Raw genomic sequence first — 21,365 nt, forward strand, 5'->3', positions numbered from 1 at the left:
GTGCTATGAGGCTCTCTCGGGCATTATAAATTGTTGGGATTAGTTGTTAAGTTAAGCTAGTAATAAGTACTATGTTCCGGTCTAACTCATAATAATTATGGGTTATGTATGCCTGAAATAAAAGTCTATTTATTTAAGTGCATTGGTTTTTTGATAAAGATGCCTTTGAGATAAGTTACGCTAATGATCGATTAATCTGGTTTGACCAAAATGCCATAGGCCAGTTTACCAGTGGCAGCTGTAATACCCATTAGCCCATTAGTAAGATCAAAGTCGAACAACAATGCATATTCAACGAAAATTCTTGACACAAAAATCTCAGATAAAAATAGAATGACTATAAGCCATTCCATCGGTATCATATGCTTTAAGTAAATTTAATTACAAATTGCTACTTATGGTCCGATAAAGAATATTAATTACATTATTTAGATAAGTTCACAGCAACTCATTAACATCGACTAGAATATTAAAACTACATGGAAATTTCGGAAACCAGGTGAACAAACCCGGATGGATTATACAAAATAATACAAGACTATATTACTTTGCTATAATCTGCCTGCAATAAAAGTCATGTGGTATTTAACTATACCTATTACTTAATATTTACTTATTAAGTAATTAACTATCACTTGCTTTAAGGAAAGAAAACATCGTGAGGAAATCGGCATATCTGAGAATTATCCATAATGTTCTCAAAGGTGTGTGAACTTGATTTTGTCGCCATTTTGGCGCTGATAGCAGCAGAGAGCGTCAGAGAGAGCGTTCTCGAAACTAAATTTTAATGAGATGTCTCATCTGTCAACACGAGGACTATTTGATAAAGTGTCAATCTCTATGGTGTCAATTTTAATTCCCGGTATGCTCGGTGAGGCGCTTCGAATCGGCACAAAAAAGTACTGCCATTTTATATGGCATTCCATATCTAGTGCTACATAAATTTTTTTTTTTTAAATAGAGATAGCGAGCAAACGAGCAGACGGGTCACCTGATGTTAAGTGATTACCGCCGCCCATGAACATTTGCAGCACCAGAGGAACTGTCGATGCTTTGCCGACCTTTTAGGAATTTGTTGGTCCGCCCCTTGAATAACCCCATGTTGTAATCTAGTGGGAACACCGCTGTTGGGAGTTGGTTCCACAGTTTGCATGTGCGTGTTGTATTGTAACTACGTTTTATAAACAAATATTATTAAAATTTAGCATATATTGTTAAAATTTAGGATTTTAATAAATAAATTTTATTGCAAATGTTGATAAAGACATGTAAGATTAAGATTACATTATAAAAGGTCAAAACACCCGAGTGCAATAAATACACCATTACGATTAAACCGTAATATGTGGGAGTGTCCTAATTTCCACGGTGCTTTACAGCATGCGTCGGAACACGATAAGGCAATTATGTCGATTGTCGATAAGCGAGGGATTGACTTGGACACGCTGTTATGTAATTATCGCAACTACCCTCCAGTGCAATGTTGGGCAACAAAGTTCAAAAGTCTCAGGTTCAATTAAACGTAGGTACAAACGAATAAACGTACAAACCATAAAAATAAGGGTACATAAGTAAAGAACAAAAAAAACCTATAACAACTAGGTTATGCCCAAGACTACGTCCACATGGAGGTGGACTACACTATAAATGCCAAACAGCCCGATCCGTCGAGTAGTTTGAGCTATGCGTTGATAGCTCAGTCAGTCAGTCAATCAATCTCCCTTTCCTTTTGTATAATTTTAAGATTATGTATTACTAGCTGATGCCTGTGACTGCGTGAAATTAGGAACTCTTTGATTTTCCGGGATAAAAAGTAGCCTATGTCACTCTCCAGTGGCCCTACCGCGATTGTTTGACAGCTACAATGTCACGATCGCAATCATCTCTGATTGGTTAATGCTCGCTCACTATTGGCTACAATGTATTGTTGCAACAAAAATCGCACAAATTCAGCCAATCAGAACAATTGAGACTGTAATAATGATTGATGCAGGTTTTAGACAATCGCCCTACAGGTCTTTATCTATACCCATGCAAAAAATCACGTCAATCCGTTGCACCGTTGCGACGTGATTGAAGGACAAACCAACAAACCAATAAACCAACAAACAAACACACTTTCGCATTTATAATAAGGGTACCTACTGATGTTGCATAACTTAAGTAGAGGGCATCACTTTTGGTGCTGCGATGCAACGCAAGAAAGATATTCCGGCCTTCCGGCATCGATTACCTTCCTGATCGGTGTAGAAATGATAATATGGTAATTACGTATAATTTTTTACGGAGTTAACTTTGCATAAATTATTTACACTAGTGTAACAAATCGAGGAGAGAGAGAGAGTACAGTAAAAAATTATAATGGGGACTAAATAACAGATAATTTTTTTCGTTATTTTAGTTAAGGAAATTGTACCGTCGTCAGATGAATAATGAGCTTTTTACACTTTCCGATTCAATATCGCCGCCGCGCCCGCGCCCGACGCACCGCTGTACGACATGCGCGGCAACTTCACACTGTTATGCCCGCTCAACAACGACAAGAGCCTGCAGTACGGTGTGGTGAGTGCCACTGCAGGCTAAATTAATCAGCCGAGCTATAGTACGCAACAGGTCGAGATGGCAATCGGGGTGGGAACGCTCCGAACACCCGCACAGCCTCCGCGCTAACCCGGTGTAGGCGAGCGCGGGTGACGTGCAGGTGTGCGGGGCGTACAACCGCCTCATACCCCGACCTGTCGAGTACTATACCTACTATGAGTGTTAACTTGGTTATGAATTATTATCATTAAGAGACAAATATCACATTAGCATAAAATACCAATAATATCTTTAAAATGTAAATCGGTTCAAAACACTCTATATTCAGCGATAAGTATCCGTTATGAATTTTAATTAGTCGGTTGAGGTAAGCGTGTATTCGGAACTAAATAGATTATTACATAGAAACTAAATAGATTACTATCATTAATTCAATATCTAATGAGTATATAATATCGTTTCGGTAAATGTAAAGCGGTCGTAAACCGCTGCAAATTAGTTACAAAACATCCGAAATTCTGCGATAAACACCCGTTACAATACAATTATTAATCGGTCGAGGAAGACCGTACTAGAGTGTAAACTTTATTAATCAGTACCCTTATTAGTAATGCGAAAGTGTGTTTGTTTGTTGGTTTATTGGTTTGTTGGTGTGTTGGTTTAACCTTCAATCACGTCGCAACGGTGCAACGGATTGACGTGATTTTTTGCATGGGTATAGATAAAGACCTGCAGAGTGACATAGGCTTTATCCCGGAAAATAAAAGAGTTCCCACGGGATTTTCAAAAAACCTAATTCCACGCAGACGAAGTCGCGGGCATCAGCTAGTAGATAATAATTATTATCATTGATTCAATATCGAATGAGTTTATAATACCATTATCGTATCGTTAAATGTAAATCGGTCGTAAACCGGTGCAAACTAGTTACAAAACATCCGAAATTCGGCGATAAGCATCCGTTACAATTAACCGGTCGAGGTACTAGAGTGTAAACATTATTAATAGATTATTATTATCATTGATTTAATATCGAATGAGTTTATAATACCATTATCATATCGTTAAATGTAAATCAGTCGTAAACCGGCGCAAATTAGTTACAAAACATCCGAAATTCGGCGATAAGCATCCGTTACAATTAATCGGTCGAGGTACTAGAGTATAAACTTTATTAATAGATTATTGTTATCATTGATTCAATGTCGAATGAGTTTATAATACCATTATCGTATCGTTAAATATAAATCGGTCGTAAACCGGCGCAAATTAGTTACAAAACATCCGAAATTCGGCGATAAGCATCCGTTACAATTAATCGGTCGAGGTACTAGAGTATAAACTTTATTAATAGATTATTGTTATCATTGATTCAATGTCGAATGAGTTTATAATACCATTATCGTATCGTTAAATATAAATCGGTCGTAAACCGGCGCAAATTAGTTACAAAACATCCGAAATTCGGCGATAAGCATCCGTTACAATTAATCGGTCGAGGTACTAGAGTGTAAACTTTATTAATAGATTATTGTTATCATTGATTCAATGTCGAATGAGTTTATAATACCATTATCGTATCGTTAAATGTAAATCGGTCGTAAACCGGCGCAAATTAGTTACAAAACATCCGAAATTCAGCGATAAGCATCCGTTACAATTAATCGGTCGAGGTACTAGAGTGTAAACTTTGTTAATAGATTTGTATATTGTGCTCAATGGGGCGTTGCGATTTTATGACGGTTCGCCTGTTCTGAGGTTTTGTTCCCGAAATATTATGATAGAGAGAAATCATCTACTTATAATATGTATCTACAAGTTTACGTACTTTTTACGTAAACCAACGTATGTTACGTTAGTTTACGTAAAATGTTACATTACAGTTTGTTAACTATGGGCCTTATAAGACAGCTCAAAATCAGTCAGTGGGCGACAGAGAGGCTATTCTTGTAGTTTCTCTACGTGATCAAATCAGAAATGAAGGGATCAGTATGGGAACCAAAGTAGTACATATAGTGCATTCAAAATAAACTGGCGTGATTCCACTTGAGACCGTCTTTACTCTTTAGCAATAACAATAGGTTAACATTCAATATGCCACGTAAACAATTTGGATAATAAACCAAACACTCATAGAGCCCATTCATTTTTAAAGGAACCGGTCCAACCTCATAGTGTTGATACTTTTGAATTCACCCGCCACGACTTAATTCTATTGTTATTGTTAATGACGGTCTCAAATGGAACCACGCCAGTTTATTTTGAATGCACTATAGTAGTAGTTAGTCATCAGTACATAGTAGTCTATCTATCATGCATATAATAAGCACACTCATAAGTTCATATCTCTTTCAATTACGGATCCCCGTAGTGTCATACAGGAATTGTTAATTAACAGTTATTAAAATGTTTCCATGCGAGCAATGTAGGTATAATTGGGCGTTGCGTAATTAAGCCGTTTCACACCGCCACGGCTGAGTCAGCCATGTGATATCAAATCAGCGACTTTTTATCAAACGTCAAAACGCTCGCTTAGTAAGGGAGCTTAGTATGACATACATAGATGTAACGTCATAAACATATGACGTAATTTTTTTTTTTAATAGAGATAGCGAGCAAACGAGCAGACGGGTCACCTGAAGTTAAGTGCCGAGTGCCGCCGCCCATGAACATTTGCAGCACCAAAGGAACCGCCGATGCGTTGCCGGCCTTTTAGGAATTTGTTGGTCAGCCCCTTGAATAACCCCATGTTGTAATCTAAAGGGTTGTAATTTCAAGAACTTTTTAGTTAAATCGGTAAATAAATAAATAAAGAAAAAATACTTTTATTCAATTAAACATTTACAAGTATTTTTGAATCATCAGCTGTATATACCACTGGTTCGGAAATCGGAATGCCTTTCCTACCGAGAAGAACTAGCAAGAAACTCGGCGGTTTCTTTTTTCAATGATTTGATATACCTACAATATTCGGTACTTTCAAATGGATAGGAAAGAGAATTGGATTTTACGAATTCTGGAAGATCCTCTATTTAATAATTCCTATGATACAATTATTTATTTTTCATTCATTCCAATTTACAGCGAAATGTCAAGTGTGACGTGTCCTTACAAGCTTATGTTTTTAGGTTCCGCACCTCAAAAGGAGAAAAAATGAACATTTAATAGGATCACTTCGCTATCTGTCGTATCTGTCAAGGCCAGTAAATCAAAACCTATAGGGCTACCTAACGCGATGATCTGGAATAATGAAATTTGGCAGGTGGCAATGTCTTATAGCACGTGTAAAGGGAAAATCCGAAAAATACGACGAAACGCTTCGAGAACAGGTACGTAGTGCCCCGTCCTTTAGTTTGGCTCGTCTTGGCGGGGGCACTGCCGTGCCCTCTGATAACTCTGAATTTATTTATTACATCACAAAAAATATATTAAAAGTGTTAATTATTGTAAGATGGTACGGAACCCTACGTTTGCGAGTCCAACTCGCACTTGACTGGTTTATTAATTAATTCACGGCAAAAGAGCTAATGAGGCGCTTAAGATGTCTTTTGAATTAAAAAAAATAATGACTGCTTTATATATTGGAAAATTACCACCATTAATATTAATATCAAGTATGTTGAAGGAATGTTTGTACCTAATGTAAGTTTTTTTGCATACCTACCTAACAAGCAAAAAGTATCTTCCACGTACGCGACAGGTCGAGATGGCAATCGAGGAGGGAACGCCCCGCACAGACCCCGCCCTAACCCGTTGCGGGGGAGCGCGGGTAACGTACGGGTGTGCGGGGTGCCTCCTGCCTCGTACCCGATTGCCATCTCGACCTGTCGCGGACTATACTTGTCTTCAATTTCAAGTGCAGAGCTCATCCATATTTAGCTCTACAGTGTGACAAGGCTATCTTGGCGCGTGGCGAAAATCGGAACTAGCGTTGCCGCCAAGTGTCTCCTTTGATATTGTTTGGATATTCCCACCTTAGACTGGATCGTCACTTACCATCAGGTGAGATTGCAGTCAAGTGCTAACTTGTACATGAATAAAATAAAATATAAAAAACGCTTTTGTTCTCCAACAGCGCCCCCCTGTCAATGTCATTCAAGTGCCAAGAGAGTCTTGTCGCACTGTACCTAATCTGAAACTAACAAATTTTGTCAAATATTTGTCAAACCTAGACAAATTAATAAACATGTCGATCTACATCCTGTTTCTCTGGCATATTATATTATATTATTTTTAAAACCTACACAATATATAAACAAGTCAATGCACTTAACGATGTAGCATAAATTACATTAGAATGCAAATCTATAGGATTTCCCGTTTTGGGCTAAAAAGCGGTTGAATCAACTTTATCCCAATTCCTAGCCTAAAGACTAATATTGATATCTGTGCTAATGTATACAGGGTGGCCGGGGATGTGACGTCTAAAAGAAAAATGTAAATACCTTAATCAGTGGTTTTTCTTTTTTTTTCTTTTACTAGAGCGTTTTTGGGCATGTTTTTGTGGTAATTAATAAACATGAACTCAACTATTGCCTAAAGAATTACGGTTTACCTAGGCATTATGAAACATGACCAAAATTTTATCGAAAGTTCAAAATTATCATGCGAGCGCAGTGGGCACAAAACTTCAAGACTTAAAAAAAATGACGCTAATGGCATCTAAGTATTTTTAAAAACTTTAATGGACTTACCACTTTAGAAATAATTTTAAAAAAAAACTTAACCTTACCTAATAGGGGTTTATTTGATGTAAAAGGTCTCCGGTCAGAGATTTAGAAATTATAAAATTCCAAACCCCTGCCCGGAATCGAACTCGGTGCCTACCACTATAATAAGACCACAGCGTTTACCACTGCGCCAGGGAGGTCGTCACCTATAGATAGATTAAGTAAATAAAATGATTATTCAAACATTTGAAGATATCTATTCGAGTAGAGTCCTCGTTATAGCTATCGATTTTATTTCGATACACTTTTTATAACAACAATTGGCACCCAATTACCAGTGAAGGAAGGTCTGTACCTACTCTGTTAGAATATTCTTTGCTATATAAAGGTGAGGGCATATTATCTTTCAATTCAATTCAATTCAATTCAATTTATTTATTTATCTTTGAAGCAGTTTTATTTAAAAACACGTAGGTACTTTATAATTAATGTTTAGAGAGTATAATCACTATCCATTACTACCCATATTCTAAATGCGAAAGTGTGTTTGTTTGTTGGTTTATTGGTTTGTCCTTCAATCACATCGCAACGGAGCAACGGATCGAAGTAATTTTTTGCATGGGTAACATGGGCTTTAACGGTGAAGGAAAACATCTTGAGGAAACTTGCATGTCTGAAAGTTCTCAGAGGTGTGTGAAGTCTGCTAACTCGTACCTACTTGGCAAGCATGGTGGATTATGACCTAAACCGTTCTCATTCTGAGAAGAGACCCGTGTTCAGTAAGGATACATGGTACGGCGTACGCCACTGACGTTGTTATGCTAAATTTAATTTAAGGCCTACTTAAAGTTTTCATGATAAAAGTCGGTCGGCTTCATTCCACTCTACAGGTGTGCGATGCGCCTTAGACGTATAGTCCAAAATCAATTGGCTACGTCGTAAATACTCGTATTTTTTGCTTAACATGGCCACGCATACATTCTCGAGATTTGCGTAGGCGATTGGTAATTCAATAGGCAATAGGCATTGAGCAACACGCTTTAAAGATGACATCATAATCATCGTCAACCGATAGACGTTCATTCAGAGGCAGATTATCCCTAAGGAAAACTAAGCACATGTCTAGGGGCGCGATGTTACAAAGGGGCGCGCGCGATCACGTAGAGTTCCATTACCTGGCCTACCTAATTATCCCTACTAAAGTAATTTTATCTTGGAGTGACCGAAACTGCCTCTTTTTTAATAAAGCAAAGCGTCATGACGTCGTGATGTTCTTCACTCGTTCACATAAATAATATAATCACCAACAACTATGCAATGAGACGATTCCTCGTTCTTTTGAAATTAGTTAGTAAAAATGGGGTTATTCAAGGGGCGGACCAACAAATTCCTAAAAGGCCGGCAACACATCGGCGGCTCCTCTGGTGCTGCAAATTTTCATGGGCGGCGGTAATCACTTAACATCAGGTGACCCGCCTGCTCGCTTGCTCGCTATATCTATTAAAAAAAAAAAAAAAAAATTAACATGGCTGTTAGAGGGGCGCCTAAGAGGTGCTTGCCTAGGGCGCATCTACATTTAATCCGTCTCTGCGTCCATTGCTGATATAGGTCTCTTAGAGGGACTTCCACACGCCATGATCTTGCGCTACTGCAATCCAGCGGCTCCCTGTGACTCGTTTGATGTCTTCTGTCTACCTAGTGGGGCATCTTGCAACTAGCACTTTCCGATGTGAGGTCGTTAGTTGGGGTCCCAAGGTGTCAGGTTCTAACACCTATGGACCCCAAAGTGAATCGATTTTTCAGCTATGTGCCCTGTCCATTGCCACTTCAGCTTCAAACCCCGCTGAATTATGTGGGTTACTTTGGTTCTTCTACGGATCTCCTCATTTTTGATATTTTGTAATTTATTTATTTCCATAAAAACAAAAGATTACAATGTTGATTTCTTCGTGCTCGTAAGCGCTTGGCGGCTTGTATTTCTGATCACGTAAAGAAACTCGAAACATAGCTCTTTCCATCGCCCGCTTAGTGACTCTCGGTGTCTAACAGCCGTACTCAGAGTCGCTAATCGTTACTTAAGATTGTGTTAAAACGAGACAGATTTATGTGAGAGATATTGCTCTGTCTCGTTTTAACTAAACTTAAGTAACGATTAAGTGATTCTGAGTGCGGCAGTATGACATCATGGCAATCATAAATTAAACACGCAAATGTGTTTTATAATCCGTTTTTTACCTTTTATGGTTAAAAACGCCAAAAAAATATATATTAGAACGGTAAAATATCTCAGTTCACAGGAAAACAAAAAGTTTAAGTGAAACATTACCTTAAAAAAAAAACAAGTTTAAAGCAGGTTTAAATTAAAATTCAATACATACTAACGACAATCATACATTTAAACACACTAGCATTTTACTTTCTGGATCTTTTATTGGACCCAGTGGTCAGGTGCTTTGGCAGAGAGTGACGTTGCGTATATCGTCTCTCTTGAAGAAAGGAGCTTTACCTGACGAGCTTTAGGCGATAAATTGTACGTACATTTATATCAATCATAGAATGATAAATCTTATCTTTGAGCGCATAGAGTTTCTTTTTCTTTCTTTTATTTTTGTATTGGCGTTGCAAATTTTATTTTACGATTGTTATCTATAAGTCACGATGTTTTGTTTTTATAACTGATTCGTAAATTATTGAATTATTCACTAAAAAACATAATAAAAAGATTCCTTTCCGGTTATGAAATCGCAATTTAGTTGTTTTAAAAACTATCTAGATAGTACGAATATTCATAATTCTTACTAATATTATCATAAATGCGAAAGTGTGTCTGTCCGTCTGTCTGCTAACTTTTCACGGCCCATCCGTTCAATCGATTTTGATGAAATTTGCTTAAGAGATAGCTTGCATCCCGTGGAAGGGCAAAGGCTACTTTTGATCCCAGAAGATCAAAGAGTTCCCACGGTATTTTTAAAGCCCTAAATCAGTGCAGCGCAACTCATGTGCGTGGGCACCTTTAAACTGATAATGTGTGGCACAATTTTCAAAAAATAAACGCCTTTTCTTTCTTCTTTTTTATTGAAAATATTGGAATGTGCGAAAGACGGGGATAATCAAAGTAATAATACTGAGTTCTGCTAAGCCACAAAGGTTGTTACAAAAATGGCTTCCATGAACTAAACAGCAGAGGGACAAAACCGAGACGAAAAGAAAAAATCTCTCAACATCAAACACCCAACACCTGCCCTAATTACGTAGGAAAACGTATCGAACCTGTTATACAAAAACCGTAACCACATGTTGTGCGGCCCAAAAACTTATGTATTCGTTTCTACATGTAAGGAAATAAGGTTGAAATTTTAATGTAGGATTAGTTTCGCAACCGCAAAGTTTTGTTTGTGCTCTCATCTCGGAGTAAATCTACTTTTTGTTGCAACTACTCACTTGATCTAGTGTCTTTTTTAGGGATCCGTCGTCAAACATGTTTTGTTTAATTTGTTTTGGTCCCTATTTTACTGAAAAATCAGAATAATTTTAGAATACCTACTAGCATTCATAATCACGGTGACCGATTACTCTATGAATGAGAAGGATTTAAGCCGTAGTCCACTACGCTGCGGGAGTGCAGATTAGAAAACTTTTCAAGCGGTTAAGGTTTCTTCACGATGTTTTCCTTACTTAAACATCACTTATTATTTTACCCGAAAGCGACGAAGCCCAAAGGGTGGGTTATGTGTTCCCTGGGATGCAAGCTATCTCTGTCCCAAATTTCGCCAAAATCGGTTAAACGGATGAGCCGTGAAAAGCTAGCAGACAGACAGACAGACGGACAGACACACTTTCACATTTAGATTGGATTGCTTAAAACGAACATACATAACTATATAATACTAGCTGCCCTGGCGAACTTCGTTCCGCCTAACAGTCGATTCAAATTTTTCTCTCCGTAAGAACCATCCTCGTACTTCAAGGAATATTATAAAAAAAGAGTTAGCGAAATCGGTTCAGCTGTTCTCGAGATTTGCGATGAGCAACACATTCAGCGATTCATTTTTATATATAGAGAAGATATAGGTAGTTACTTCGCTATTCTATGATTGTATATAGTATTTGATGTCATACTAACATAGGTCCTAGTTATTTAAGCCGCACCACCTGTGCTTGGTATAATATTTCCATCATCCGATCCATCAAATCATTTCTGCTTAGCACATGTAAATTTTATTGACGAACCAACTATACCTACCATCTAAACTGATATGATATTACTTATGGAGTAATCTAAGAAGTGAACAAACAAATTTTAATCTTACTAAGCTATGCTCGCGACTTCGTCTGCGTGGACTACACAAATTTCAAACACCTATTTCACCCCCTTAGGGATTGAATTTTCAAAAATCCTTTCTTAGCGGATGTCTACGTCATAATAGCTATCTGCTTGCCAAATTTGCGTTGATAGATCAGTCAGTCAGTCAGCTTTTCCTTTTATATATTTAGATATCATCATCATCATCACCATCAACCAATAAACGTCCACTGCTGGACATAGGTCTCTTGTAGGGACTACCACACGCCACGGCCCTACGCCGCGCCGCCTGAATCCAGCGGCCCCCTGCGACTCGTCTGATGTCATCCGTCCATCTAGTAGGGGATGGTTACTTTGGCTCTCCTACGGATCTCCTCATTTCTGATTTGATCACGTAGAGAAACTCCAACCACAGCTCTCTCCATCACCCGCTGAGTGACTCTGAGCTTTTTTATGAGGCCCATAGTGAGCTAGGCCCATATTAAGATATAGAATAGATTAAACTTATTGTTTCTTGATAGAGAAAAGTCAGCAGCAAACGAGAACTATCTAAAGAAAAAAGTTTTCCTTATTAGCATGAGTATGGAACCCTAACGTATGCTTGACTTAGTACGAGATTGACCAGCTTTTTTTTTTAATTCAAGTCGAACGTCAACCTTGGTTGTCATTTTATATGTGTCTGCGGCTTTATTGTGGTTTCGTTTACTAATAATTTAAAAGATAAAGTCGAAAACTAAAACGGTAATATAGGTATATAGATAATATACGTATATAGTATAGAATATATACGTATATAACGGTAATATAGGTATATAGATATTATAATATTATTAAGTAAGTGCCTATATCAATTTTGTAGTATAAAATACTTTTAACATAAATCCAAAATTAATAAATTAATTATAACTAGTTAGGTACCTATGTTACCATACCATATGTTTTCTAAAACTCTTAGTAAATAAACTTAGTTTATAAAGTTTTAGTAAATAATCAGGTCAGACGATAAAAGTTGTACCAGTTTTACTATAGTAACAAAAATGAATAATTCATGAGTATAAACAATGTAAAACATAAAAGTTAACGAGCTCTTTACAAACTGCCAGATAATTTAATTAAATAGGTACAAGATTACAAATTAAATTATATTTAGAAAACAGTAAAATATAGTGACGTAATAACTATTAATTAATTTAAACACCTAAGCTACTTCTAATATTTCATTAATTTTTGTTACAAAATATTGCAAAATATTCAATATTTTTTTAGGTTAATACAGTCAATAGTACAAAGATCATATTCTAAGTTGTAATATTAATGCAGAAGAAATATTTTGTGAGTTGAATAAAAGTTACTTATTAATTATTAAGGTTGCAAATATGATTAAATAAATAAAATCCAGCTTTTATTGAGATAGAAACTTGATATTAAGTAATTTTAACATTCAAGCTTAGATAATTGTAAATTATCTGAGCATTCAAGATTAAAATATTAAAGTCGGGTTAATTTATGAGTAGGTAGATAAAAGCTCAAAATAAGTTTTGAAGCCTAAAACTTGATGCAACTAAAACAAAAAAGATAACAAATCGCAACAACGACAAAAAAATAAAATAAGAACACAACAAACATACCTGAAATGAAATCGCAATCCATACACAACAACAAAAGTTTGTAACACACACAACAATATTAGTTTAATTCCAATTTGGAAATATTGTCAATATCATAAAACAACAATCGAACAGAACACGAAAGCGCGCGAAACGTCGACGCGTCGCGCGGGTATCATGACATCGAGTTGATACGCGACTGGCGATGCATCGAGATGGAGATCAAACCCGCAGCATTGCAACAATGATAAGCGCACGCATCTGTTGATGGAAACTTATGACATCAGTACCCTTATTATAATAAGAAAGTGTGTTTGTTTGTTGGGTTCTTGGTTTGTTGGATTGTCCTTCAATCACGTCGCAACGTTGCAAACGGATTGACGTGATTTTTTGCATGGGTATAGATAAAGACCTGGAGAGTGACATAGGCATAAAAAACCTAATTCCACGCGGACGAAGTCGCGGGCATCAGCTAGTATTATGTATTTCCAAATGAGACATTTTAATTTGTATCCCACTTTTTGAGTTGCGTTTATTATGAAAGTGATAATATAGGCACCTGATTGGGCATTTGTTATAATACTAGCTTATTCCCGCGACTTCGTCCGCGGGGACTACGCAAATTTCGAACCCCTATTTTACCCCCAGGGGTAGAATTTTTAAAAATCCTTTCTTAGCGGATGCCTACGTCATAATATGTAGCTATCTGCATGCAAAATTTCAGCCCGATCCGTCCAGTGGTTTGAGCTGGCGTTGATAAATCAGTCAGTTAATCACTTTTCCCTTGTAGGTATAATATTATAGAAAACAAGAACAAAAACAGTTTGTGATAGGAACTGTGCAAAAAATTTGCAAACTCCTGTAATAGAAATTTCCGTTGTCTTGCCAATTGTAAAATTGCAAGAATCTACTAACAATCGATAGAGCTGGCACTTGTAACACTGCACATTCTGTGTAACACCTCTTAATCGAGGCATAAAAGAAGTCCGACACGTAAACACGGCATTATTATGGCAATTTCCCTGTAGTAGAAATTGCCGTTGTCGTGCAAATTGTAAAATTGCAAGAATCTACTAACAATCGATAGAGCTGGGCTGGCTTTTTGAGAAAATAAACTCTTTAAACCTAAACCTAATTTCCCTGTAGTAGAAATTGAAAAAAAAATTAAAAATCTTTATTATTCTCTTAAAATTTAAAAGTAAAGAACGGTAACAACTGCTTTAGTTAGAAACTGTGTTACAGTTGTTAACGCCCACCTCCAGATTAAGAAATTAGGTACAAAAGAAATAAAAAGAAAAAGCACAATGTTAAAAATCAATGATAATTATGTTAGATTAATATATATATATGTGTGTGTGTGTGTGTGTGTGTGTGTGTGTGTGTGTGTGTGTGTGTTTGTATGTTTTTATGTGTATAAGATGTGTTAATTCCCGTTGTCTTGCAAATTGTAAAATTGCAAGAATCCACTAACAATCGATAGAGCTGGCATTTGTGGCAATGCACATTCTGTGTAACGCCTCTTAATCGAGGCATAAAAGAAGTCCGACACGTAAACACGGCATTATTATGGCAATTTCGGTCCATGGGAACCCAATGGCAAGCAATTCTCCGAGTAACAGGCGACATGCCGCGCAAACCGATCGACACTGCAGTCTAAAGCTTAGCCCACACCTGCGACTTACATTTTTTAATCCATAACTAAAAGCAAAAGTTGAAGCGTTAAAACGGCTACCGAAGACGCAACTTGTTATAGATACTTACTTAATAATAATATGTAGGTAATTGTTTTTAGATTAACAATTGATAAATTGTAAACCCTCAGAAAAAAAGAGGTTATTTATTTATTTATTTATAAAAGGAAAATCTGACTGCTTGAATGATCTATAAACGCACAGCTCAAACCACTGGACGGATCGGGTTAAAATTTGGCACGCAGATAGCTATTATGACATAGACATAATAGCTATCTGCGTGCCAATCAAGAAAGAAACGCTAAGAAAGGAAATTCGTGAAAATTCAACCCCTCAGGGGGTAAAATAGGGATTTGAAATTTTTGTAGTCCACGCGGATGAAGTCGCGAGCATAAGCTATCAGCCGTTTTGAGGCCATCACCTTTTATCGAGATATCACCAAGTACGAGTAGGTCCATAGATTAAATTTTTACTGCGTGACAGTTATGAGAAAAATCTTTTGCCGGCTCATTTTCAAAAATTTGATCCCACGTGCATTTAGTTTTACTTCAATCGCGGGTAAAGATTACACGCTATATCTAAATATATAAACGGAAAAGTTGACTGACTAACTGACTGATCTATCAACGCACAGCTCAAACTACTGGATGGATCGGGCTGAAATTTGGCATGGAGATAGCTGTTTTATCACGTAGACATCCGCTAAGATAGGGTTTTTGAAAATTCAACCTCTAAGGGAGTAAAATGGTGGATTGGTAGTCCACGCGGACGAAGTCACGAGCATACGCTAGTATTTTTATATATGCCATGTTTCGGGCAATTGACAAACTCAGGTGTGGCCGTACCTTAACTGTTTGGAACCTTTCCATTCATTTATTTTATTCATGAAGTACCAGGAAACCTGCGATCGGGATATTTGGCAGAAGATAAAGTGGGAAAAAAGACACTGCAATATTTTCATGTACCTTATTGTAACAACCTACCGCAAAACTCTGTACCTACGCGACCGAAAGTAATGTACATCGGCCTTTAGAATGACATTTCGGCTCTGTAGAGCGTTGTCTCTGTCATTCATCCATACTAATATTATAAATGTGAAAGTGTGTCTGTCTGTCTGTCTGCTAGCTTTTCAAAGGTTGCCTGGTAGAGATTGCTGTGAGCAATAAGGCCGCCTTTGCATACAATTTTTTTTTTAGTTTTAGTTTCTTTGTTTTTGTGATGTTATGTAATTTTTTTGTATGCAATAAAGTATTTCTATCTATCTATCTATCTATCTATCCACGCGGACGAAGTCGCGGGCATCAGCTAGTCTAAAATAAGTAGGAAGAGAAATCGCTACTTGCTAAGTAAGTGGCCGCTCCATCTTCCTTGAACATAAGACGCGATCTCATCTCACGCCCCCAAAGAAACTGTCAGATCATCTCTGAGGACAGGTTTCTTCACACCACATCATTACACAACAACTTATAAGTACCTAATAAGCTAAGTACCGTACTGACACAGACTAAAAGATATTATAGAACTCTCGCAGACAGACGTGTTAAAAAAGTGAGGCCAATTGTGTGTCTTGCACTAGTGTATACCTATACAAACTTAGGTCATAAGGTCAGGTATCTAACTGGCTTATTTTTACCTGACTGCGGCGAAGCCCAAAGGAGGGTTATGTGTTTTACCTGTATTTTTTTATTTTTAAACGGTTAAGCAAGGTACGATCACATTGAAACGATTGCGGATTAAAAAATATAAAATTATGTCTTACCAACATAAATGTATTGCGGTGCATGCAATAATGTAATGCACTTTAGTCATATTGTTAGGAATAACGCAAGAAGCATTGTGAAACTCATGATTACTGGCAAAGAGAGAAAAGTCTTTGTCAAACTGGACTAGAGAGGCAACCGACATGCATAACTGTAATGATATTCGCAAGTTTGGAACATCGTTGCAAAGTTGCCTGTCATCGGTGTTCTTCAGGATAATATATTTCGGAGAGTGTGCCGAAAAACTTTTCAACCTGGTTCCTCCTTCACCCTTCTACTATCGTACCGCAAGGCATGGTCAAGGTCTGATTCCGTACGTAGTCGAAATTCCACCGATACTTACAAAGCGATTTGCCTCCTCATTTCTAATCCGAACCGCTATGATTTGGAACACCCTTCCGGCATCAGTTTTCCCCTCCAAGTATGTCGAGAGTGAAAATTCATCTTCTAGGTAAGCGCGCTCCATCAAGGCTGCATCATCACTTGCCAGGACTGATTGCAGCCAAGCGCTAGTCTATAATTTTTTTGGAAGGCTTTTAATGGAAAGAAATGGCGGATGTTATGTTGCTTGGTAATAAAATCGGCTTCTTTTTTCCTACTTCGTTTATCAGCAGACATGCAGTAGTAGATACGTTTTCGGTCTATTTTTTTGCTTAATCTGTGCATAATAATAAGATGTGCGTAATGTAGTAGTACTGGTCATAGTCAAGTTACAGCATAGCATGACTGAGTATCTAATACTCAGTAATTTGTCTAACCTAAGACTTAGAATAATCTTCAGAAAATATAGAGCTAAAAAGAAAGCTAGCTTTTTAATAGTTATAGCCACTGGGAGAAAATTGTGACGTTAGACATAATCACTACTCATATTATAAATGCGAAAGTGTGTTTTGTTGGTTTGTCCTTCTATCACGCTCGTATCGAGAGAACGACGCTCTTAATATTTTTGGTTTTATTTATGTATAATCTCTTTATATAAAAATGAATCATTGAATGTGTTGCTAAGCGCAAATTTCTAGAACAGCTGAACCGATTTCATTAATTCTTTTTTTTAATATTCCTTGAAGTACGAGGATGGTTCTTACGGAGAGAAAAATTAAAAAAAAATTGAATCGACTGTTAGGCGGAACGAAGTTCGCCAGGGCAGCTAGTTGACTTATATATTACATAAATAAATAATAAATAAATAAATAAAAATCTTTTTTATTCGTATAAACTTTTACAAGTACTTACGAATAGTCGGATGCATCTACCACTGGTTCGGAATGCCTTTATACATACTTCGTTTGGACAGGGACACAACAAACAAAATGGCACCGACTCAGTGGTGCTCATGCACTACTGCACCAATGCAAACTCAGTGACGTCTGGATTTCAAACGGGTCGTTCATTAGTATCTAAGAGGTGGCGCTGATTTATTTAGTTTCTAAACCGTGAAAAATTTTGTTCGCTTGGGCATATCTTGTCATTTATATCGATGATTACCACCCAGATACTGCATTCATTGAAATTGTAGGTCATTGTTATAGTCATATGGAAACGATACCGTTCTTACATCAACCGATAGAACAGGTAATGGCGAAGAAAATACACGTTTTTTGTACTACTGGAATTAAAAGAACTTCTACATTACTCTGGACTATTTTCACATCCTACTTTCGATCATAATGGCATATCAAGACCTTCAATGTATTGCGTACAATAATATGTAGGTAAAAATGTACAGGTCGACATGGCAATCGGGGAGAGACCGCCCCGCACACCCGCTTAGGCCCCGCGCTAACCCGGTGCGGGCGAGCGTGGGTAACGTGCGGGTGTGCGGGGCGTAAATAGGTAGGTCATATAGCACAAGTAAAGGAATAAATCCGAGAACCGTGCATTTGTGGAAACATCACAAAAAATATTAAAATGTGTTCATGGACAAATAATTAGTATTTTTCACCTTTCAAAGTAAGATTATTTATTATACCAAGTGGGGTATCATATTATTATAAAAGGGCTTTACCTGTTGATTCCAAATCAGATTTCTATTTATTTTGATGCATTATAATAATTAACTTAGTTATAGGTGAGAGCAAAAGTAACAACACCTATTTCAAAAACGTAAAAATGGCGTTAGAACATTGTTGTTACTTTTTGCTATATTTGCTAAACGTTGTGACAAAATATACAAAAACTATACAATCTTGGTGTATTGAAGAAATAGGTAGGTACTACTTACGTAAAATATACCGTTCCGGGTACTCTTGAGTTACGAACGACAAAAACTGTTTTGGTGTCGCAAATTATTTCGCAGTGTAGTCCCAACTTTACACATTCTTTGTTCATACGAAATGTTACCATAACTACATCGAAATAAATACTATATTCGTATGTAATTTGATTCACATAATACACCGGGTGTTACCCGTTATTTGACACAAACAAGGTCGGTATAGTCCGCAACAGGTTGAGATGGCAATCGGAGTATGAGGCAGGGGGGCGCCAATTTTATGATTCTAGGTCAACGGGAAGGACAGACAGACAGTCAACAAAGTGACCCTATTAGGGTTCCTTTTTTCCTTTTGAAGTACGGAACTCTAAAAATGTTTCAACCTTTGTCCGTTATATACTTTGAACCATCCAACCAATTTGTCCAAATCCAAAACAATTTCATTAGAAAGGCAATAATGCGAAGACGGGTTTAGACCACTAAAACAACGCATTAGGAATATTCTTTTTTAGCGTAGTTGCAGTAGCGCACGCTGTGTATCCGGTAGTTTCTATAAAATTCAAAAATAGAATTAGGTAAGTATAGGTTCCTATTCTGAAAAAATCTAATCAAATTCAGCGAATCAAGAAAGCATATTCGCACGCCTTCGATATTCAAAATTCGCCATCTGGCACCCATTCGGCCATCTTTAAAAAGAAAACTGGCCAAAGAATGTACCTCGGTCAGCCGACTTTTGCACCTGTCACTTATCTCCGAAACCAGTCCACAACGGATGTGTCGAACGTTAACCTAGAGCGAACGGGACAAATATATAAGCGTGCCGAACGACAGAGATGAAATATATAAAACTAAATGTGTTAAAAAGAGATGAGGGTAACGTCGCGTGGCGTAAGAATAAGATGGAAGTTATTGGTAATCCTGCTTTGCTTGTTTTATTAAATAATCCAGTTATAATAAGAAAGCGCCCCGCTCTTGTGAGGCTTCCTAAGGAGTTGATACAGATTATAGCCTTTATTAGTATTGGGAAAAGGGTTATAAAGTGAGGCTATAATGGCTCATGTGACAAGTTCCCAAATATGGTGGGGTCTTGTATTGTAAACAGCATTCGATGCGAATCTTTGTGGTGCAGTTATAAATGAATGGTGTTAATGTTTAAAAACATTACCGATTGTGTGGATATTTTCTGTGGTAGATTTGATTTTTGGACATAGGTCCGGCCTTGCGCCGCTTGAATCCAGCGGCTCCTTAGAACTCGTTTGATGTCGTCTGTCCACCTACTGTCGAGCTTTCCGGTGCGAAACCGCCATTCTTGGCACCCTAAGGGCTAAGGTGCTAGTTACTAGAAGTCCCGCAAATTGCTATTGCGCTGGAACCATGTCTCATTCACATCAAAATGACGTCATTTTGACGTCAGACGAAATAAAAATATACCATCAGCTCGAAACTTCAGTCTAGTGCTGACGTCACTAAAATGGCGACCACGCGCATTAGCAATTTGCGGGGTATAAGGCATGGAGTTAGTAGGTATCAGTTTTTCGATATGACCCTTACGGCGCTTGTGCACTCATCCGTGATTTTACGGATCCGTGAAAAAAGTACGAATCGAATGTACGTATTTGTATGACGGCCACTTCGAAGAATCACGGAAACGAACCGAATTCTCATATTCTCAATCTGAAAGAATTTGTTGTGGGCTCTTCTCAGACCTGGGCGCGTTTGGGACCCTCGTAGCTTTAGTTTTAAGTTCGCGTAAAAATTATCACCACTATATCATCATCTTACAAATGCAATAACTGACTATCAAAAAGTGCCTACTTTGACTTTAAAGTACTATTATATACCTATTCTATGCTTTTACTTTGACTTTGGCTAAGTAACTATTAGCTCAACTCATCTCTAAATAACCATCGGATGACTGCCTTAAAAACGCACCTAGCATACAAAACACAGATTTGGTGTGGAAGTGCATAAGGCAAAGAAAGAACACAAAATTCCAATACTGTATTACAAATCATGGCAAACGACACACCTGGGACGCAACATGTTTTGATCAAGAATTGTTATTGTGTTGAAAATATACACTTTTAATGGGCTTTGTTTGCACAACAGTCCTATTTTTCAGAAGCACAGTAACACAAGTCGCGATAGCCGATAGGGTGTCACCGATTCAGTTTTTCGAGTAGGTAAGGGAGATTTAGGTTTTCAAAAATATACTGACTGATCTATCAACGCAAAGCTCAAACCACTGGACGGATCGGGCTGAAATTTGGTATGCATGTAGCTATTATGACTTATTTTGTACAGAAGCAGGCTTTACTTTGCGGAAGTCCATGATATACAATGAACCAAAAGCTTAATTTGCTGTAATCCGCTGAAACAGGTCGAATCTATATGGTGCAACATGCAGCATGCGAAATGCACCGCCCGCCCTCCCACTGCTAAACATGCAGGAAGAAGCAGCCACCAGGCAAGCAATACGCACCACCACCACGCAGCACCACACAAATCCCAAACACACTCGACGCACGTTTCGCCCCGACACCAGAGCATCCTCAGGAGATGTAGACCTTACAATGCACAA

At 37.6% G+C, this 21,365-nt stretch overlaps 2 protein-coding genes across 2 annotated transcripts in view; one reads left to right on the forward strand and one right to left on the reverse strand.

Annotated features, from left to right (window-relative positions):
* Window positions 1-13,334, reverse strand: part of LOC117993806 (irregular chiasm C-roughest protein-like) — a 97,950-nt gene extending 84,616 nt beyond the window's left edge. Inside the window, exon 1 of the mRNA XM_069507134.1 lies at window positions 13,143-13,334. The gene's annotated coding sequence lies outside the window, so the exon portion shown is untranslated. The remainder of the gene's footprint in view (window positions 1-13,142) is intronic.
* Window positions 2,500-21,365, forward strand: part of LOC117993978 (uncharacterized) — a 47,566-nt gene continuing 28,700 nt past the window's right edge. The window contains exon 1 of the mRNA XM_034981856.1: window positions 2,500-2,562. Coding sequence (XP_034837747.1) covers window positions 2,500-2,562 — 63 coding nt within the window. The remainder of the gene's footprint in view (window positions 2,563-21,365) is intronic.

This window comes from Maniola hyperantus, chromosome 25 (genome assembly GCF_902806685.2).
Source record: "Maniola hyperantus chromosome 25, iAphHyp1.2, whole genome shotgun sequence".
Taxonomy (NCBI): domain Eukaryota; kingdom Metazoa; phylum Arthropoda; class Insecta; order Lepidoptera; family Nymphalidae; genus Maniola; species Maniola hyperantus.